General features: G+C 37.7%; 2 protein-coding genes and 1 long non-coding RNA gene across 7 annotated transcripts in view; 1 reads left to right on the forward strand and 2 right to left on the reverse strand.

The window, feature by feature from the left end:
• Positions 1 to 246: 246 nt before the first annotated feature.
• LOC132422222 (uncharacterized) lies at positions 247 to 6,466 on the reverse strand. The gene is made up of 3 exons (XR_009518834.1): positions 6,367 to 6,466; positions 5,480 to 5,563; positions 247 to 614 (listed from the first exon to the last, which is right to left on the reverse strand). It is a non-coding gene; the product is annotated as an uncharacterized lncRNA (long non-coding RNA).
• A 234-nt stretch (positions 6,467 to 6,700) lies between these two features.
• DIMT1 (DIM1 rRNA methyltransferase and ribosome maturation factor) lies at positions 6,701 to 17,588 on the forward strand. Of its 3 annotated transcripts, XM_060009441.1 has the most exons (12): positions 6,713 to 6,959; positions 7,318 to 7,391; positions 8,535 to 8,621; positions 10,360 to 10,421; positions 10,506 to 10,599; positions 10,689 to 10,738; positions 12,367 to 12,490; positions 12,627 to 12,719; positions 13,584 to 13,648; positions 14,510 to 14,573; positions 15,822 to 15,928; positions 17,453 to 17,588. In XM_060009441.1, exons 1-12 carry the CDS (start codon positions 6,881 to 6,883, stop codon positions 17,493 to 17,495), a joined length of 942 nt encoding a protein of 313 aa, XP_059865424.1. In that variant the 5' UTR covers positions 6,713 to 6,880; the 3' UTR covers positions 17,496 to 17,588. The 3 variants fall into 3 exon arrangements, with proteins under 3 accessions (XP_059865423.1, XP_059865424.1, XP_059865425.1); XM_060009442.2 differs by lacking the exon at positions 7,318 to 7,391 and having other exon boundaries at positions 6,730 to 6,959; XM_060009440.1 differs by lacking the exons at positions 15,822 to 15,928; positions 17,453 to 17,588 and having other exon boundaries at positions 6,701 to 6,959; positions 14,510 to 15,766.
• Positions 17,589 to 17,993: 405 nt separating this feature from the next.
• Positions 17,994 to 22,301, reverse strand: part of KIF2A (kinesin family member 2A) — a 70,032-nt gene continuing 65,724 nt past the window's right edge. For all 3 annotated transcript variants that reach the window (XM_060009439.1, XM_060009437.1, XM_060009436.1), the window contains one exon: positions 17,994 to 20,677. In XM_060009439.1, coding sequence (XP_059865422.1) covers positions 20,592 to 20,677 — 86 coding nt within the window. In that variant the 3' untranslated portion in view covers positions 17,994 to 20,591. The remainder of the gene's footprint in view (positions 20,678 to 22,301) is intronic.

Consider the following 22,301-nt stretch of genomic DNA (forward strand, 5'->3'; position numbering starts at 1 on the left):
AACTCTCAGACAATAAATTTGTGTTGCTTTAAGCTACTGTTTGTGGCAATTTTTTATAGCAGCAATAGAAAACCAATATGTGCTCCAAAATCATAAGGTTTCGAATTTGCTACACTTCATTTAATATTGTAACTTGGGTAAAATTGGGTCTTGGGCAACTCTATAATATAGTTCATTAGCTGCTTTTAGATTAACTCATTAGAAGCTTACCAGCTTGGGAAAATAAGTCTTTGAGAAACTAACTGATCTGCCCTTGGTAATATAATTTTGTAGCAGCTTCAGTTTTGTTTATATTTTTTTAAATTTATTGATTTTTGGCTGCATTGGGTCTTCGTCGCTGCGCGCGGGCTTTCTCTAGTTGCAGCGAGCAGGGTCTACTTTTCGTTGTGGTGTGCGGGCTTCTCATTGCGGTGTCTTCTTTTATTGCGGAGCACGGGCTCTAGGCACGCGGGCTTCAGTAGTTGTGGCTCGTGGGCTCTAGAGCGCAGGCTCAGTAGTTGTGGTGCACAGGCTTAGCTGCTCCGTGGCATGTGGGATCTTCCCGGACCAGAGCTTGAACCCGTGTCCCCTGCACTGGCAGGCAGATTCTTAACCACTTCGCACCAGGGAAGTCCCTGTTTATAATTTTTAAAAAATTTGAAACAGTATAAGTGTCTTTCACTAAGGATTGATTACATAAATTATGGTACGTTCATACAATGAAATACTCTCTACCTGTTAAAAGTGGTGATATAGATTTATATTCATTAACATTAACAGATGTCCATCATATTTAGTTAGGTAAGAACAATAGGTTAAAAGAATTTTTTATATCCAAAAAGTCTTGGAAAATATCAATAGCTTAATGGAGGTGAACTCTGAGTGATAGGTTTCACTTTCTAAAATCTTTTTGTACTATCTAAAATTTTTTGCAATGTTTAAGTATTACTTTAATAATCAAAGAAATATAATAAATAAAATATTTCTACTTTGGAAAAATAAATATAAGAATACCATGTAGCTTTGTATCTCTTAAGGTGAAACGGCATTTTTTCATATTCTCCTGGTAAGAATGAAAATTGATTCAACTGTTTCAGAAAATAATCTATTAGTATATATTCAGAGACTAAAATGTTCATATATTTTGACTAAATAACTCCATTCTTGTAAATCTCTACTAGGGAAATAATCCAAAGTATAGAAAATATTTTTCATAAATGCAGTAAAATGTGTATGGCTCTATTTTGTACAACAGTGGTATAGGAATGATTTAGTGAACCCTTACACAGTCACAAGATGAAATCTTCTGCAGCAGCTTTCAATACTGACTATCAAGATTGTACAAAAACTAGAAAAAGTGCTTTTTATGTTACTGTATTTTATAGAAAAAAAACAGTAAATTATATGATCTCAACTATGTAAAAATATGTATTGCTAAAACAATAGGAGAAAACAGTGTGTGTCAAAACCTTCACAGAGGTTATCCCAGAACAGTGAGATTAGACGTACATTTTTCATCTTCTTTCTACCTTCTGTATTTTCCAGGATTTTTGCAAGTTAAGTTTTTGGTTTTGTTATTTCGTTTACAATGTAGTTGTCCTATCTTTGGGGCCCAGGAAACGCATAAAAGGGGAAAATAAAACCAGTTTTACTTACTACATCTCTGTCATTAATTGTTACTTTGTACACAATTTATTCTTAAATTCATGGTAACCAAAGATTTAATTTTTTAACTCCATACTTTAGAATTCACTTGACTCTTACATTAGCTTGTTATTAAAGAGTGAAATTAATTTAAATTGTATCTAGAATGACTCAGCTAGTATCTTTTGCTTTCCTGCCATTCCATCAGTGATGAGAGTACAGTCATCCCTTGGTATCCACGGGGAATGATTTCAGGACCCTTCCTGTATACCAAAATCCACGAACCTCCAAGTCCCTTGCATAAGATGGCCTAGTACACTGGGTCCTCTGTATCCGCGGATGCGTAACCTGTGAATTGACTATGATGGCAACACTCAGAAGTAGAGACCAAAGGAGCCCACAAAAGGCAGCTGGTGTCCTGCTGTGGCAAGAGCACAGCCTTCCACCCCTACTTCTGCTGCCAACTACCTGAAAGACCTTGAGCAAGTACCTTTAATTTCTGTGAGACTCAGTTTCTTCATATGTAAAACAGCATAAGCATGCTTGCCCTAACAATTTCCCAGGGTTTCATTGAAAATCTAATTGTGTGGAAAGTACTTTGAAACCCATAAAATGCAATGTGAAAATATAATATATAAATACAAATATTAAAAATATAATATGAAATAGGCTCTATAATAATCCACAAATAGAATTCTTAGTACAATAATTTTCCTGTTGTATTTGGAAAGCTTCAAAGTGCTTCATTTTGCAACAGAATATATATTATTTTATGGTAATGATATGAACACATTTATCTGACAGATGCCTTTGGTAGGTATCAATGATTCGATATTAGATTTTCACTAACAATTATTAGATATTCACTGACAATGCTTAGACTCATCATGCTGGTATTAAACAGAGACCAAAGTCTTCTTTCTTAATTAATTGTATTAATTTAAAATAGCATTTTAATAATCTGAAAAAAATTAGAACATTTTTTATAGAAGACTCTTGCTCATAGTATTCAAGGTATATTACTTCTTTCAGCCAAATTTCATCACATTTTTCTGTTAAGATTTAGACAGCATAGTAGAAATTGTCTCTAGGTACTCTTTGAAATTGTTCTACGTTGTAAGGCAGCACTTCATTTTAGTATTGGATATTGGCACAGTATTTTTTTTGTTCTAATCAAATTAAACAGCTTGATATTAAGTAAATTTCAATTTGATTTTGTTTTATCTTGTCCAGGTGAATTAATTTTTCATAGAAATATAGTATTTCAGTTAATAAATCCATGTTAAAAGTGTGAAATTCAAACATTCTTAATGTTTTTATGACTTTTAAATATATTAAACGTCTGCAAGGAACTATAATTTATACAAGAAAATGCTCACAATGTTTTATTTTTATTCTTTATTATATTCCCTGGCACATTAAGAATGTTATCATTTCAAGCATGCTGTGAATTTAAATAATCCTCTTCTACCAAAGCAAATGTTATTGTAATTATTTTTCAAGTTATGATACACTTTGTTAATAAAAACACTATAAGAATGGCAGTAATCAATTGTGCACACCCAAACTGAAAAATAATTATTTTTAATTAACAAAGGATATAAATATGAAGCAGAGAAGCATAAAATTATTTTTCACAATTACAAAGCCATTCATAGCTGCAAAGATAACTCAAATACATTCCAGCATAACTTGCATACACATTTCTTTAATGCAGCTCATATCCCAGCCTCACACATTCCCTAGGGCTCATGGATCCATGCTGCACCCAATACTGTCTCACTTCTGAATGTTACCTCGGTACTAACAGAAAAAAAAATCCCAACAATTGGATGCAATTTGGCCACAAAAATAAGCAATACCAATTATTAGAACAATTTTCCTGTACTGATGAGGGTGCCCTTCCCATCCTTTTTCAGTTCTGTAGAAATTCCTCAACGAAATATGTTATTTTAGTGCAGAAAGTAGTGAATCCCTACCTGCAGTGTGCATCAGAATCTCCTAGAGGGTCTGTTAAAAATGCATTTGCCAGGGCCAAATCCTATTCTGATCCAGAATGTTTAGGGTGGGCCTTGGGAATGTGAATTTTCATTACATGTGGTATTTGTTTGTGAGGGCTGCCATAATAAAATATCCCAGACTGGATGGCCTAAATAACAGAAATTTATTTTCTCACAGTTCTGGAGGTTAGAAACTCAAGATCAAGGTGTCAGCAGGGTTTGTTTTTCCTGAGGCCTCTCTTCTTAGCTTGCAGATGGCTGCCTTCTGGCTGCGTCCTCATATGGTCTTTCCTCTGTGTATACACATCCCTGGTGTGTCTATGTGTGTCCAAATTTCCTCCTTTCATAAGGATACCAGTCAGATTGGATTAGGTCACAATCTAAAGGCCTCATTTTAACTTAGTAACCTCTTTTAAGGCCCTATGTCCAAATACAGTCACATTCTGAGTACCAGAGTTTAGGGCTTCAACATATGAATTTTGGGGAAACACAGTCCACTATGTAACATGTGCCCTAGTTTTTCGGATATAGGTGACTCAAGCTTCATACCTAAACGAACACCAATTCAGTCTGTAGGTAAGCTAAATGTGCACACTCACCTCAGTCATTTAGTTTTATGTGGCTTATTTTGTGACAACTTCCAGGAGGGTCTTGCTATTTCACTCCTAAAGAAAATTATCATTTGGCTTCCATCCTTATTGTCTGTCATGCTACATAAAATAGTCTCTCCCACCCACCCTGTTGATCTCTTTCTCCTCTACTTTACTTTTTTCTTCATACTTATCATCACCTGACATAATGTCTGTTTTTCCTCACTAGAATGTAAGCTCCACTTTGTTTTGCTCACCACTCACTGTACACACCCCCGTGTGCAGAAGAGTGACCCAGGAAGATGAAAATGTCCTGGAGGTGATGTTGCATTCCTTCTGTCAAGAAAAAGCAAGGTCGGGACTTCCCTGGTGGCACAGTGGTTAAGACTCCGCCTGCCAATGCAGGGGACACGGGTTTGAACCTTAGTCCAGAAAGCTCCCACAGGCCGTGTAGTAACAAAGCCCATGTGCCGCAACTACTGAGCTCATGTGCCACAACTACTGAAGCCCACACGCCTAGAGCCCGTGCTCTGCAACAAGAGAAGCCACCGCAATGAGAAGCCTGTGCACTGTGATGAAGACCCAACACAGCAGAAAGAAAGGAAGGAAGGAAGGAAGGAAGGAAGGAAGAAAGAAAGGAAGAAAGGTGACTGAACTAAGGAAACTAGGCAATTTCACTGTAATAAATAACAAATGTTAAAAAAAAGAAAAAGCAAGGTTTTCTGCTGAGAAGGAGCTGGGGAGGTGGTAGGGCAGGAGGCCTGAGAAGAATTAAGATTTGAAGATCCTTTATGGAGAATGGGAGAGGAAGATTAGAGGGAGTTCAAGAAGAGCTGGCTAGGCAGCATTCAGAATCCAGCTAAATGTAGAGCCCGTGAATGTCTCCTACAGGTACTGTGTGTGAGCTCCAGCAGTTCTCACAGCTGGAGAGGAGTGGAGAGGGAAAATGGATATTTTGATTCCTCAGTGACCACCATTGCTCCTTGGGATAACATTTGAGGCCCTTCACCCTAAGTTTCTATTTACATTACTTGTTTACTTCTCAGCTACATCAAGTTTCTTTTTCTTCCTTAAATACCCTTATATCTTGACTTTGTTAGTACTGTTCCCTTTGAATTCTCAAACTTTCCCTGGCTAATTTTTGGTTCTCTTTTAATGATTCAGCTCAAATATTATATTTTGAAAATGTTACCCAGTTTCCTCAAGTATTAGCCATAGTGCTAATATCATGCCTCTTTTAAAGCACACTGTCTTTGGAATACAGACCTGGGTTCAAGAGGCAGCTGTCATTTACTGTGTGATCTTGAGCAAGACATTTAACATTCTTTTTTTACCCTTCAGTTTCCTCATCTGTAAAATGAACACAACGATAAGCCCCTATTTTAGAGAACTGTTTGAAATGGTGAAATAAGATATCAGCAAATGGTGCTATGTCTTCCTCTATTGATAGAAATTTCTTTAAAAGCAGCAATCAGGTCATGTTCATTCTTAAATTCTTAACATTTGACAAAGTGCCTGGCACACTGTAGATTCTCCAGAATTGTGGAATAAATTAATGATCAGTGGAATTAAAGAGGTAGTTGAAGATGCTACTAGGGTATACAATTTTTTTTCCTAAATTAGAATTACAGCAAAGAAAGAGCAAGGCTTGGGAATGCTCACAATCAATTGTGCAGGAAAGTCTGCTTTGGTAAAAACATAAAAAGATTGTTTCTTCAAGGAAATAAGGTACACACAGAAACATTAAAAACTGAGAACCATTACAATGGCAGGCAAAATAGACATGGACATTGTATTCATGGAACTTACAGTCGGATACATTGTCCTATCACAATACCCAATGCATAACAATTACCACATTTACAGAGTTTCGGACTTTTTGTCTAACTCTCTCAGTAGAATAAACTTTGAGAAGAGCAGTTTCCCATTTAACTTTGAATCTCTAGCAGCCAATAGTGTTTAATACACAGCTAGAGCTCAATATGGAAAAGTTTAGGAAATTAATGGCGTGGCACAGAAGGAAGTGAAGCAACTAGTAGCTCTAGTGGAACTAGAAAATTACATTCTCAGAGCTACTTTCTACAACTCAAGCAGCGGAGAACTCACTCCCCTAGAGGAGCAAGCTCCTCTTCCCAAGTTCCTGGGATTCTCACCCCACGATCGGCTGGGAAACAGGAGCGAGGCACGTAACAAAAAGAAACCTTCTTTGGATTTCAGCGATTCCAGAACCTGGCCTGATGAAGCATCCACAGGCCTAACTACGTTAATATAAGTTAAACTTCCTCCACAACCTTGAGGTGCCACACCAAAACCTATTTAACCCATTCGGTGTGTGTAGGGGCGAGGCCCCGCCCCCGATTCCAAATTAGCCAATCCAAACTGCCAGAATCGGTAGCGCGGTGTCTTCTGTGATATGTAGGCTTCCGAGGCCAGGCTTTCTCCCAGCTTATGACTTCAGTTCCCGGCGGCCAGCGGGCCCCAAGGTCGGCCCTCTTTCTGGGGGCGCACCACGGAGCAAACCAGTGGGCGGGTCCTCGCCCCTCCCAGACGTGGCCAGAACCTGTGCTGTTGGTGCGGGCCGGCGATTCCCACGTGGTTCGGTGACTCGCGGTTGCAGGCTCCGGTCCTCTCTAACTTCACCGGCCTGTGGGCCTGCTGCCTGCAGAGATGCCGAAGATCAAGGCAGGGGCGAGCGGCCGGTGCCGCGAGCGGCAACAACAACGGCGGGAGCTGAAGAGCGCAGGAGGTGGGGACAGCCGGGAGGGAGCTGGGGTCAGTCGGGTTGGGTCTTCCGGCAGGACCGAACCCGGGGCGAGGACGGAGTTCTGGGCCGGGACAGTGAGACCAGGCGTGGCCCGTGCTCTGGGAGCCGCGCAAGTCCCGGGTTTCCCGGAGCGCGGGCCGCAGGCCCGGCGCGCAGCCTCTGGCTTCCTTTCCAGCAGAAGGGGTGAACTGAAACTGTCTGTCATCCCGGCTCCAAGCGTGACGTTTGGTGGCTCTCGTTGGCGCACATACTTTAACCCAACTATCCTGCTTTCTTTTCTGGGATGGTCCAATATTTGATTTTAGTTGGACAGTTAAGGCTATTTCATGTTTTCTTCCAGGACTCATGTTCAACACGGGGATTGGGCAGCACGTTTTGAAAAATCCTCTCATTGTTAACAGCATTATCGATAAGGTGGGTGTGGAAGAGGAGAGGGAGAGAGTTATTGGGTTACTGATTTTATTCTTAGGAATATCTAAGCACAGAAAGGATGCCTGGCACAAAATAGATGCTGTATAAATACTTGTTGAATGAATTGAGGAACTGTGTAGGATTCACAAGCTGTCTTCAATATGATTTGCTTCCTTCTGTGGGTCTCGGTTTCTCCTGGCTCCAAATTCTTTTATCTTTCTGTAGATTATTTACTTCTTAGCTTAACATTTCTACTTGTTCGATTCCAGATTATTATTATTTTATTCCCAATCACTTTTTTTAGGCACCATCTATCACTGTTAGTTTTTATTTACTCCAGACCCTAAAATTATGTCTAAACAGACACCTTTGGAAGTTTGTTCCCCAGAGAAACCTATATGGTAGAAGCCAATGCCACATATAAACTCTTTGGAGTATTCTTCCTGTATGGGTCTATTGATGTTCTCTTATTGTTTTGGATGATTGGGTGCTAGGACAAGAAACACAGGTGGTGCAAATTACTTTCAGGATTGCAAAGGAAGCATCCTGGAGCTGTAAAAAGAACATTACATAGGTAATCTCGACTTAGTGTCGTTTACAGAATGAGAATTGGCCTAGCTTTTTAACCTTTTTGGCTCATGGATTCCTTTGAGCGTCTGATGAAAGCTATGAACTGCAGCTGTGTGCATACAGACACCAAGTTTTGTGTAAAGTTTCTGGATACTCCTGCATCCCTGAAGCCATACATGGATGGAGAATTGAGAAATACTGGTACAACGTGTTATGGTTCTCAGGCAAGGTCATCATTTTGACCTTTCCAGTTTGAACTTGGTGATAACAGAGTTGATAACAAGATGCTGTTGGAATCATTTCAAAGGTAGAAAGCAGAATGCAACTCTCAGAAAGAACTGCTATTCCTGCTTTTCTTACTCCTAACTATTGCCCCAAGTTAGGAGAGGTGTTAGATTTCCACTTGCACCTAATGTTAATGAGATAATTTTGTTAAGCACATAGATCATGAAGGAATCTTCTAAAAAGGGAGTCAGGATAGGATCTAACTGAGCACTTTTGAGTAAAGATATTCAGATGTAAATTAAATTATTACAGATGTTCCTGTAAAGCTAAAGTGGTTGTGCTTGCTTGTAGGCTGCCTTAAGACCAACTGATGTGGTGCTGGAAGTTGGACCTGGAACTGGCAATATGACTGTAAAGTTGCTAGAAAAGGCGAAAAAGGTAAAAAGAGGATTTTGGTATCCTCTTGTTTGGTATCAGAAATTACTATGTGAGCAAGCTCAGGTGGCTTACAGATCTATTTAATTAATTGCTCCTTTGCTAGAAACTTTATCTTAGAAAATATGAGCGAACTGGGTGAAGGGGGTCAAAAGGTACCAACTTCCAGTTATAAAATAAGTAAGCCGTGGGATGATGGACATGATGGTGACTATAGTTAACAGTACTGTGTAGTATATTTGAAAGTTGCTAAAGAGAGTAAAAATTCTCATCACAAGAAAATAAAATTGTAATTATGTGGTCATGAATGTTACATTATGTTGTACACATGAAACTAATGTTATATGTCAATTGTATCTCAGTTTTTAAAAATGGATTAAAAGAAAAAGAAAATATGGGGTATATCAATCAGGAAACAAAACCACATTGGATATTTCAATACAGGGAATTTAATATAGGGAATTGGTTACATGGTTACTAGAGGACTAAGAGAAAAAATGGGAACACTGAGGTAACCCAATAGTAGTAATTACAGAGAGCAGCTACCACCTCTAGGCTCAGGGGAACAAAGCACAGCAATTGGAGTTATTGGACCTTAGGACTTTGGAGGAGATCTAGCACAGGCCTCTGAGATTAGGGTGTCACCTGGCCACCGCTGGTACCTTCTTTGTCTCTTGGCTCACCTAGTTCCAGTTAAATTAGACCACTGTTTTGTCTTCTGGTGGAAGTAGACAACACATTTTAAAGAACTTATCTAAAGAGAGCTCAATGAAGAGACCATTGACAAAATGTGGGAATGTTAAGGGAACCAGTAAACATTAGTGAAAAACCTAGGGACTAGCAACAGCAGGAAATAGTTACTATCCAAAGACCTCAAGGGGCAAGAGGAGGGAAGTGTGTTACCGGAGCCCAGTAAGAGCAGGAGCCATCGAACAGGGGCCACTCATAGCAGAACACAGCCGCTGCCAAAACTTGTGCAAGGCACGGCCAGACATTAGGAAATACTCAACATTGCCCCTTGCACCGGTAATGCCTTTCAGCAGGCCGTTGCCTTTCAGTAGCCAATCCCAACCAGAAGTCAAAGGGCAACGGAGCTGAACTGTATGACCCTACAGGCACAGAGAAAGCTGGAGAATGGACCTGGGAGCTAAACAGACTAAACGGCACATATATCTACTCTGTAGATGTGGTCTTCCTGGAAGTCAGTAAAACCTCAGCTTATATTGAAATAAAATTAAAATTTTAGCCTATCTGGCATCCCTTTTCATTTACTTGAGAAGTTATCTGTGCTGTATGTTCTGGATCTCAGTAGATGAGAGAAGTGATATACTCATTCCAGGAGCAGTTGCTTTGTGTGCTTCTAAGAACATTTACTACAAAGACATATTGTGTATTTTTTTCGTCATCAGTTGAGTTACAAAGCGTGGAGCCATATGAGCACAATACTTCTGTCAATTATTTGGGTAGAACGCTCACATAGTCCGGTTGTCTACTTTTCTGGGTGGTGTTTTTGTTGTTGTTCCCTTAACCCCATTCCCACATTTTGTAAATACTCTCTTCATTAAATTCTCTTAAATAAGTTCTTTAAAATATGCTGGTAGAGTACAATTGAAGGAATATTGATGGTAGAATTGGGAAAAGGAGTTTAATTCATTTAAATCATGTAAGAGTTTCCATTGAGATAACAGGAAAAGATTTATACTCTATAATTAACCTAAAAAAAATTTTTTTTTTAATTTAGGTAATAGCCTGTGAACTTGACGTAAGGCTAGTAGCTGAACTTCACAAAAGAGTTCAGGGCACGTGAGTATACATAATAGAATTAAAGTGCATTTCAGTCTCATGAAACAGTATTCTTTTTAATTGCTTTTTTTTTCTTATTATCAGGCCTCTGGCCAGCAAACTTCAAGTAATGGTGGGTGATGTGTTGAAAACAGATTTGCCATTTTTTGATGCTTGTGTGGCAAATTTGCCTTATCAGGTATGTTTTCAAAATGTAGGGAACAGTATATATCCTAAATTGTTTCCTGGTGTGTCTTTCCCAGAACTAACTAGTTAATTCTCTTACAGATCTCTTCTCCTTTTGTCTTCAAGCTGTTGCTGCACCGACCTTTCTTCAGGTTTGTGACAAGAAGAGCAAAGTTACTGCCAAATCTTAGGAAAATTGACAGTTTAGGCCATGAACACAGACAGCCAAAGATTAAGGTTAATTCAGTTGAAAAACTACTGGAGAATTTGTTTTGTAGAAAATACCAATTTGTGTGCTGCTTTCTCTCTCTCTTCTTCTCTCTCTCTTTCTCTCTCTTTCTTTTTCAATTGCCAGAGTTATTTGGGGGAGGTGTGGTCTAAGTCCTGCTCCTGAGACCAGGTGGCCTTTCCCTATTTTCTCATGCTCTTGCCATTAGCCCAGGTCAAACTTTTTATTACCTTATGTCTAGATTCTTATGGTGGCCTCCTAAGTGGTTTCTAGTACAGTCTGTACCAGTAGTTTTTGAATCGCAAGTCAAAAACTCCTTAGTACTTATAAAATAGTGAGCCATGACTGTCATTTTTAAAATATTTATTTATTTTTGGCTGCGTTGGGTCTTCGTTGCTGCATGTGGACTTTCTCTAATCGTGAGCGGGGGCCACTCTTCGTTGTGGTGCGAGTACCTCTCATTGCGGTGGTTTCTCTTGTTGAGGAGCACAGGCTCTGGACACGCAGGCTCAGGGGCCATGGCTCACGGGCCCAGTTGCTCCATGGCATGTGGGATCTTCCCGGATCAGGGCTCGAACCCATTTCCCCTGTATTGGCAGGCGGACTCTTAACCACTGCGCCACTAGGGAAGCCCCATGACTGTCATTTAGAAAAAAATGACATGGAATAGAATATATCAGAGGGCATTCAGTGCATGTCATCGAGGTGATTATAGTTTCGTGAAACTTTTTGTTTGAGTTCCCTAAACACATATATAGAGAGAGATTTGTGGCAGGTGTTGCAACGTCAAATGTACTTCTTAGTGTGACTTATTGTCAAAAAAGTTTGAAAGTCAAATCCCAGCTTTGAAGATGCTCTTCTCCTGTTCAGGAGCTTCCCCCTTCCTTGCTGAATAAAAAGTCCACTTTCCTTAACCTGTTAAACCAGGAGGACACTGATGTCACAATCTGCCTCAGCTCTTCCACAGGGATGTTTACCACCCCGTGAATACAGTTCGGCTACTGAACCAATTTTGCTCGTTTGGGTTTTGTTTTTTAAAATATTTATTTATTTATTTGGCTGTGTTGGGTCCTAGTTGAGGCACATGGGATCTTTTGTTGTGGCACCTGGGCACCAGAGTGTGCAGGCTTAGTAGTGTTGCCCTGTGGCATAGTGGGATCTTAGTTCCCCAGCCAGGGATTGAACCTGCATCCCCTGCGTTGGAAGGCAGATTCTTAACCACTGGACCACCAGGGAAGTCCCTGGGTTTTGTTTTCCTAGAGGGGCTTATCGACTAGTGCTGATCTGAAATACTTTCTCATCATTGAGGGCTTACATTTGCAAGGGGTTGGAGCTACGGCCATTACACAATGAAAAACAAAGGCAGCTGGATCATTTTGTGGTAATAAAGCTCAGGTTGAAAGTGTTCTCCTCCCTTCTGGCCAGCTGGACTAATTATTAACCCCAGATATTGCTTTGCTCTATTTCCCACTCAAGAAAAGTCATTGCAGTTAAAATACATTTATAGTTGAAAATGACCTTGTTCCTTATTCCTTTCTTCTGTCTTTTCAGATGTGCTGTACTTATGTTTCAAAGAGAATTTGCTCTCCGACTGGTTGCAAAACCTGGAGATAAGTTATACTGCAGACTGTCAATTAATACACAGCTATTAGCACGTGTGGACCATCTAATGAAAGTACGTGACTGTTGTTGAAGTAATGTGGCTTAACTCATCCTTGAGCATCTAGCTGTGCCTTCTGGGAGGAAAGCGTATTTGATTACTATTTAAAGTTGTTTTTGAGAGGACTCCTTAAACATTTTCTGATTAATAGGTTGGAAAGAATAACTTCAGACCACCGCCCAAGGTGGAATCCAGTGTCGTAAGGATAGAACCTAAGAATCCACCACCACCTATCAATTTTCAGGTGAGGTTAAAATAACTAGGTCATTCAGTAAAGGGAAAAAAAAGTCCAACCTGGAAGATGTGTGTCTGTAGCAGCAGAAAGGTAACGAGTCAACCTAAATGTCTAAACAGGAGAGTGTTAATTATGATACATCCCTGTGATGGAGTAGATGGAATTATTTGACACAAGATAGTTGTTGAGGACCTCAAGAGCATGGAAAATGTTTGCAAAAGGTAAAAAGATTAGAATGCCACTGCAATTTGCTGAAGATTATAGCTATGGAAAACATGTATCTATTTGAATAAGACATGGAAAACAAGATAAAATGAAAATAGTTGTGTTAAATAGTATAACACTTTTTAATCAAAATTCTAATTTCTGCCATTTAAAAAGAGAAGAAAGCCAGATGATGTGATGTAAAACCTTACTGCAATCACATGGGATAAGAACGTGATTGCTTATGTGGTCAGTAACTGGTGGCAGTGGAGTGGTTGTCAGTTATTCCTGCAAGGTTTACTTAGGTGTGTTGTACAGGCTATATTCTAAATCATGTCTGTTTTGAGTTTTTTGAAAATGATACTTCGATTTAAATAAATGCCATGTTCTTTGTTCAGATGTGGAACAAATATGTATTTTTCTTCTATTTTTAAAATTGAGGGTAAAATATTCAGTGAGGTGCACAGAAGTGTGAAAATCAAGTATGCATCTTACTTTTGCATATGTGTGCCAGCCAAATCAAGATATAGAACATTTTCATCACTCCAGATATAGAACATTTTCATCACTCCATCACTCCTTTCATTTTTATATATTAACACAAAATAATACCTAGTAGGTATAGGCAGGTTTAATATTCTGTAAGAAAATATCCATCTACTGTTTCAGGAATGGGATGGCCTAGTAAGGATCACCTTTGTTAGGAAAAACAAGACACTGTCTGCTGCATTTAAGTAAGTATTTTACTAATTTATGATATATGAGGGATCAGTGCTTCAGATACTGTGCTAAGTGCTAGAATTTGGTCCTTTTTCGTGAACAGATACCCTAAAGCATAAACATGATCCATGTCCAGACACATTTTTATCTTTTTAATTTTTTTTTTTTTTTTTTGTGGTATGCGGGCCTCTCACTGTTGTGGCCTCTCCCGTTGCGGAGCACAGGCTCTGGACGCACAGGCTCAGCGGCCATGGCTCACGGGCCCAGCTGCTCCGCAGCATGTGGGATCTTCCCGGACCGGGGCACGAACCCGTGTCCCCTGCATTGGCAGGCAGACTCTCAACCACTGCGCCACCAGGGAAGCCCTATCTTTTTAATTTTGTACTTTGTGAGGCAGGAGAACTTAATGAAGAAAAGTTCCTGGACTTGGGAATTAGATCAGGTTTTTGTTTGCAAAATGGGAAATAACCAAAAACTGACCACACATCCTGCCTACTTTTTCCTTGGAAAGATGAGGTATGATGGACCCCTTCCACATTTTTAAAAGATTTATGGCATTTTAACTTGGAAAAATATAGCAGCAATTTGGGGCCCAAGGTCAAAAGAAAGGTGAAAGCCACAATGAAAAAAAAATGTTTGTAGATGATGTTTTGTGGAGTCTAGAACTTCTTTAAGAATGTGAGAGATGTTTATCAGGACTTACTTTTTAAATATTAGTAGTTGCGATTATTTCAGAAGTTTAAATATTCAACACCTTTTTTAGTTCCTTAATTTCGCCATATGGAACGTAAATTTAATCTTATAATAAACTTAAAGGAAATTATTTATAATCTGACTTGGGAATAATAGTGATATCATGTCTTTATGTAATACAGGTCAAGTGCAGTGCAACAGCTACTGGAAAAAAACTACAGAATTCACTGTTCGGTCCATAATATCGTAAGCAGAAAATGTTTCTGTTGTTTCAATAATTTGTTCTGTTTTAAAATGTCCCTCTATTTCCTATTCTGTTTCATATATCATTACAAGATTCTTAATTTTGAACATTCCATAGGATCCTTAAAAGACAGTATGTCATGTCTAACTAGCACTAGAACTTGAATTCTAACAGGTCATTGCTGCTATGTATTTTGCAGAACATATCTGAACACCCTTGAATACTCCACTCCATCCACTTTTACTGACGTTTTTTTTTTTTTTTGCCATAAAAAGATTCAGTTGAATCATAATTTTCTCAAAGTTTTAAGCTTGTGTAACTTACTCAGCGTAAAATAATTGTGTACCATTTGCTAGCCTTTGAATTGTGGCCGTCCCTTCTTGCTTGTTGCTTACGTAGCAATTACAAATTTAAAGTTACTATTTTCTCAGTGACTTTTTTTTAATACCCAGAAATTGAAATAATTAGAACAAAGTATGAGATAAATAGCAGATTTCTGGTTGTGAACCTCATGTCTCTGTATTATATTATCTGTGCAACATTTTCTTTAACTAGTTGTGTGTGTGAGCACACATAGACATATCCATATATATAATGACTGTGATGTTTGATAACTTTTTAGTTCTTTCAAGCTAATTAAACGGAGCGGACAGATAAAAGCAAATTTCTTTTGTTTTTTTTTACTCAGATCTTACATGGTTTAATGTACCACATTGCTACCTCCATTTTATGAATAAAGTCATTGTACATCTACCTACATAGGAAATATTATGCTGGATTAAGACAAGTTTTTAGATGAAAGATGTAAAGTATGAAATATTTTCAAGGGCTGGAGAGGCCATCTATGAGAAAAACTTAACTAGCTGGTAAAATGAAATTTGTACCAAGAATATGTTACTTTTAAAGAAGTAACAATTGCTGTAAAATTTATGTTATAGTTTTAATTATTTTATGTGTTATGAAGTACTTTGTGACGCCTGAAACAACTATTTCAGAATTTCTAAGAAGAAAAAGGGCAATATACTTGATTTAACTCATTCAAGGTCTTCTGTGTATTTGGTATATGCTAAAAAATCAACCACTTAACTAATGAGAGATCCAAGTCTTAATCTGCACAAACAGGCTTTCCAAAACTATCATGAACTGATAAGGTGACTGTTTATGACTTACTGAACTAAAAAAAAAAAAAAGAGTCAAAGTGACTTCATTAAAGATATGTTGTTCATTTATTCTGAATCTTATATTGATAGATAATACCAGAAGATTTCAGCATAGCAGATAAAATACAGCAAATCCTAACCAGCACAGGTTTTAGTGACAAGCGGGCCCGTTCCATGGACATAGATGATTTCATTAGGTAACTACATTTTCCTTTTCCTACATTTTTACATATCTTTACTGTGACACCTTCAGATTTAGAAATTTAAAGGCTTTTAAGTGGTATAAGGTGCTACCTGGGAGTTATTGCATAGCACTTCCATGGTATGGAATAGTATTTGGTGTAGAAGACGGAGGCTAGTTAGCTGCAGCAGAGTGAACACTTCTGTAAGAACAGTGGTGGGGAACAGTCCGAGCCTGGAGATAACCTCTGTGGCAATGTGTGTGGTGGTCTGCATGCTCCTCCCCTCTAGCCCCCTCCCCCAACTCCCATTCACAGTTAGTCTTAACAGTTTGTCTCTTCAAAGTAGCCTGTAAGGTAAAAGAATCATAATATATATATAGTTGGGTCTTTTTTCTTTATTGAGAATAGCTTTTAAGTATGAAATAATATTAGTTACAATCATATCTGGTTATCATTTCTAACTGGTTCAGTAACTTATTTTGTGGACTGAGGCAAGTTCCACACACCTGAAGCAAAAGAAGGGTGTCATAATTAACTGGGCAATATAGACTGAAATTTGTTTTCCTTGGATTAAGAAAGTAAGTCTTAGCAAAGCAGAGTAAGGCGTCAAATTACCCAGGTAATTATTAACCTGTATTCATTGTTTTTAATCACTAACACTCTGATTTCCTAACTAATAAACCATAATTTTTTTCCTGTTTATCCAATTCATTTTTAAAGCTTCCATGGTCTAGAGGCTGATAAAAAAAGAGGGTAGATTGTTATAAAAGTCATTGGTTTGACTTTTCTATGCTAGAAACACAGTTGTATGTAATTGAGACAAATGGCGCTTATATTTTATTGGCAGGCTAGCAGTACTACTGAGTCTTTATTAGATGTTAATCCTAGGAGTTGAACATTATTCATAAGTACCTATCTTCCTTTTTCAGATATCTTAACCCATCTCGATGGTTCTTATGGGCCATTCTGAAAATAATCTCGGGCAGGTCTAAGTAGAAATATTTCATCTTATTTTCCTTCATTCTTATTAATCTTCTTCAAGGTTACTAAACATGCAGTTTGCTAACTAGGATCTAATAAGTACACAGGTATCCAGAGAGAAGCAGTATTTAATTTGAAACTCAGTAACAGCGAACTCAGAGAGGAAGAATGGACACATGAGATTAGCCATTCATCTCTCTCCTGCCTCTAATTCCAAACAGCTTCACATCCACTTACCAGGTTGAAATGGAACAAGGGCCAGTGTCCTCTTAGGCCAGGGACAGTGTAGGTCTAAGATCATTTTAAATTCATCATGCCTTAAGACATACAGGCTATGACAGAAGAGGCACCAAAATGATGTGGTTTTAACCAATATACATCTCATAAATTTAGTTGAAGAATAAAGTTTCTTTAATGACTAGTGTTAGGAGTGGGTGGGCTTCACAGGTTTGCTGATGTATTTGTGTTTTAGAATTCATGGTATAGGGACTATGTATGCACTGTTACTTGCTACAAACTAGCATTTCAATACCATCCCATTTTGGTTTCTTTTTTCAGATTGCTACATGGATTCAATGCAGAAGGTATCCATTTTTCTTAGGTATCTGCAGAAGAGAAGTTTCCAAACTCAACAAAGTAGAATTATATATTCTTAATAATTTGAGAAGATGAACTATGCTTGGACACTATGTGCTTGACTATTTTTGATTTACTACTGTTGTCACCATTTATTACTCTGAATTTTTAAGGAAGTAAGTCAATTCTAACTATACAGGTTTTTTTTTTTTTTTTTGGATTTGGTTTGATTTTAATACACAACATAGGGCAGGGTCCAATTTATACATGATACTCTTCAAGTTTAAGAGCCGCAGACACGCACAACTTTACACTTAAAAAAGTTATTTCTAACAGTGTATTATATAAAGATGTTACACTAATATTTTCTATGTTACATATTACTATGAGAACCTTTTTTTAGGATTTTAGCTCTTTAGGCCTTTGTTCTTCAAGTCATAAGAAAGTTAAAGTATGCTTAATTTAGTCACATATTCCCCATACCATTTTTTCTTGTTATTCATGTGTACAGTAAAGCAATTGTTTCCTTGTTTCCTAAAATGTTGTTTTGCTTCTCTCATTCTTTCTCTGTTTATCCTATATAATTTCTATCACTGCCTACCCCTTTAGCAATCCTGCAGCATAATAGGCTAGGGTTCTAGGCAAGCCTGAGTCTGCTACTGCCACCACATGGAGCCAGGCATATTACTTCTGGGCATTCCTTACTTGTAAATGAGGATGCTCAACTAGAATGAAATGAACTGTAAGATTGTATGTTTTTTCTTGGCGAGATAGTCATAGATTTAAAATTTCAAAGGGTTTTATGAATCAACACTGGCTTTAAAGTTAAAATCCAAATTTTAACAGAGGTACACTGAGTGAACCTAGAAGGAAAAGATAGGTTGTTTGCATAAATAGATTTTTTAGAAATCTGGCTTCAAAGTGATATATTAAAACATTCCTATATAACTAAAATAATGTATATTTTTAGTTAATTATTAATAGGGATATCAGCTTTCAAGTCTGAGAAAGTAAAGAATGTTTAATCCAGATCCAAAAAATTTAAGTTATTCTTTAAATAACTGCACAGAGCCACTTTTGTTACATAAATACTACATAATTAAGAGTAGGTTTTTTTAATCTCACAAAACTACTTAATTAGCAAAGTTCACTTGTACCATCTCTATCCTTAAAGGAAAATTTAAATTTAAGATTTAATTCAGCTTTCCCTCTTATTTCCCTGTCCTCCTATGGACTGCTGAGTTTCAGTCCCTTTTATAACCTTCAGATTTCCCTATCTGTAAAACTGAGGGAATGGATTATACTACCAAGATCTTTTCTGGTACTGATATTTAATACACCTTGAATACTAATCAGAATGAAGCCATTATAGTATAAGGCAGTACATTTCAAATTGAGGAGACCTTCCAGAGATAGTACCCTTCTAATTTAAATAATAAATTAAGACTTATCTGTTGTGCTTTAAAATGAGTAAATTCACATATCTCTATGTCCTTTGAAGATCATTCCATAGATTTAATAATAAGCACACTGTGAAAATCTACACTTGTTCTAGATTTCAAGTTTACAGAGGAGCTTTTCACCATGGTGTTAGGATTCCCACAGCGACCTTCTGAGTTCTGTGGACAGTGAAGTAGGGAATCTGGCTCATGTGACTCTATTCATAGCTTCCCATTAGCCCATATGAATGAGCTGGTAGTTCCCTAGAGTAAATCAAAACAAGACACCCTTGGGAGACTTTTTTGTTGTTAACGTACTCCTAGACACTATCCTGGGAACTGAGGGAAAACTCCTAGAGAGATATATAAATCTTGTAACAAAATATTTACATGAAAAGTGGCCAGTTTTCTTCCTTGGAATAGCAATCTGTAAAAATAAGTGCCACCATTTAAAAAGCAGCATGCCCTAGATGAGCTGATTGGTGAGAATTCAGCGATGCTCATCAAATCATGGTGAAACATCATACGTTAGGTAATGGCTGGAGCTTGGGTCAGATGTGCCTTTCAAGGCACAGTCATCTCTTTCTTAGCTTAAATTCTTTTTCAAGAGAGTTACGTACTGTCTATTCTTGGCTTAAACTAACAGTTCTATTATGGACTACTTTCAATGTACATGTACATATTCATGCATCAGAAGCCAATTTCCTTTAACAGTACCATTTAAAAGGTTCATTTTGGGGTGCTAATGGACACTTCAACTTAAGTAATGGTATTGGTAAAGATCAAATTGCACTATTAGTCTTGTTAATACCACACTGGAACACACACTGCATATATATGTATTATCCTAAGATAAAACTCTTTTCAGAATTTCATTACTTTTTATTATACACCAACTAGTTTATATTTTAGTTCTTTACAAAGAAAATGCTAAGAAAATTATAACCACATGTTATATGGTTTTAAAATCATAATTCCAGATTTTTTTACATATAAGATGGAATGGTCCAGCAGCTATGTCCACTGTCACAGACTTTAGTTCCATTCATTGATATGGCACATCCTGCAAATCTAGTCACACACAAAAAATGTCTCAATTACAGTAAAAATGTACACACAATAAAGGTAATTTACAATGACAAATAAGGAATGTAATTTATCTTGGCTGTGCTTCAGAAATTTAGGGTCAGTAGCCTTAGTCAAGGCACAAAGCAGGAAGAGGTGAGCACAGCTGTTTCTAGAAGTGGGCAAGGTATGTACAATCACTGATGAGGTATGCATGCACGCAAAGGATTTAAAACTGCTCAGTCTTGCTATGAAAATTGAACTGAGTTAAAAGGAAATGCTGTGGCTTCCCCCTACTATTCACCTCTGGATCAAGTCCACAATCTTACTGCATCATACAGAAAATAAAATTGGCAAGGATCTTCAAAAGTAAATCACTATGTAGGTAAATGAAACAAAATGCTTCACTATTCCCAAACCTTGGTTGTGCCTTCTGGACTAGAAGCATCTTGTAGACAAAGGAGTGTTTCACAAAATTGAAATGTCATTCAGGTTGAAGGGACAAGACATTTTCCACAGACACTTAAAATTTCAAACTTTCGAATGGCCCTTACAGCTGAACCATTGTATGTTACAGTAGCGAGGGTTCTGGGAATCCTTTAGCAGCAAATGCTGATTTAAAGGGCACGGGGTCTCTTCGGGTTGATTTGCTTGCTGGCCTGTTCTTCCTCTTGTAGAGCTGCACGAAAAGATTTCACTTTATCTTGGAAAAAGAAAAGAACAAGGGAATAAGTTTTGCATTACATGCAATGCAGCACACAACTTTATGGGTCCTATCAAATCAGCTCTCTTTATTAACTCAGGATTTTTCCTTCTTTGTTGTCCAGAAACTCAGAACAGTGCTCAACTATAGCAACAGACTCATTAGATTCCTGGAAATACTTGTGGGTTTTTTTTGTTATCTTCAACAGATTTCTGTTCCATTTGGCACATTTTACAGCATTCAATTTTAATTTATTTGAATTCCTTTTTGCAGTGTAAAGAGGCTATGTATGTGTGTAAAGTAGACATTTCTTCTCTCAATATTAGAAAATGTCTATTCCCAATTCCTATTTTACCTTTTTAAACTATGAAATTTTAAGATTATTTGAGTTTTTAAGAAGACATGTCATTTTTTCCTTATCAGGGATTGCAAAAGGGCATGATGGGGAAGGGAAATTACAGGACATACATTTCTTGGCCTTACAATTCTGTCCTACTGTCTATCGTGTACTGATTCAGTCACTTAAGAGTAAGAAATACGTAAGTAAAAATTGGAGGAGGCAGATAATAGCTGTGTGAAGATGAGAAATCTTTCCATAACAGTGGTTCTCAATTTGGGAGTGATTTTCGCTCCCCTCCCGGGGACATTTGGTAACATCTACAGACATTTTTGATTGTCACGTTGGGGTGGTACTACTGTCATCTAGTCAGTAGAGACCAGCGATATTTGTAAGCATCGCACAATGCACAAGAGACAGCACCTTCCAACAGTTTCCCAACTTAAAATGTGCAAAGATTATGGCTTTCAGAAAAAAGGAGAGATATAAAGTTGGTATCTCAATTTCTTTCCCCTCTTCCTAAGTAAAACGATGTTGAAAAAGTTGACTTTTCTGAAATTTAGAAAGGAATTTAAGGGGACTTCCCCAGTGGTCCAGTGGCTAAGAATCTGGCTTCCAATGCAGGGGACACGGGTTAGATCTCTGGTTGGGGAACTAAGATCCCACATGCCATAGGGCAACTAAGCCTGCACCGCAACTAGAGAGAAGCCCGCATGCCGCAATGAAGACCCAGCACAGCCAAAAATAATAAAAAATAAGAAAGGAATTTAAGGACTTCTGGATTTGATGCCTGGTAATACAAGATAATAGCTCTCAAACTTCTTATGTTAATAACAAAATTATCTCTGGATGGTAAAAAAATTTTCTTCTAAGGAAGGACTGAATAATATAATATCTAGGTAGTAATTTCTTCAAAGTTTGCTTGCTTATACATGAATCCTGAGAAAATTAAGGAAAGGAACTAAGTTGAAAGCTACATCTTACAAAGAAAAAAAATTAGGATGCATTGTGATCTGTCTTCTGAATAAAAGGCATACCGAAAAAGCTGCTTGTGCATTATGACAGATGAGAAAAATGATCAAAACACTTTAAATCAAGGCTTGAATATGAAGAACATGAAAAACAGCAAATTTTAGAAACCCTACATCTGCACAAACAATTCTAAATTGGCAAAACGGTCACTGCTGACTCTATAAGATACGATTTCAAATAACCAACTTTACAAAGAACCTAGTTTAAAAAATTTGAAGCAGCTTGTCTGATGCTAAAAACTAGCAACTTCAGTCT

The sequence above is a fragment of the Delphinus delphis genome, chromosome 3 (genome assembly GCF_949987515.2).
Source record: "Delphinus delphis chromosome 3, mDelDel1.2, whole genome shotgun sequence".
Classification (NCBI taxonomy): Eukaryota; Metazoa; Chordata; class Mammalia; order Artiodactyla; family Delphinidae; genus Delphinus; species Delphinus delphis.

Bases quoted from the DNA above. Each gene is read 5' to 3' on its own strand.
- DIMT1 (XM_060009440.1), top strand. From the start codon at position 6,881: ATGCCGAAGATCAAGGCAGGGGCGAGCGGCCGGTGCCGCGAGCGGCAA. The intron at 10,422-10,505 runs GTGAGTATACAT...TCTTATTATCAG, and splicing joins CACAAAAGAGTTCAGGGCAC to GCCTCTGGCCAGCAAACTTC. The intron at 12,491-12,626 runs GTACGTGACTGT...TCTGATTAATAG, and splicing joins GTGTGGACCATCTAATGAAA to GTTGGAAAGAATAACTTCAG.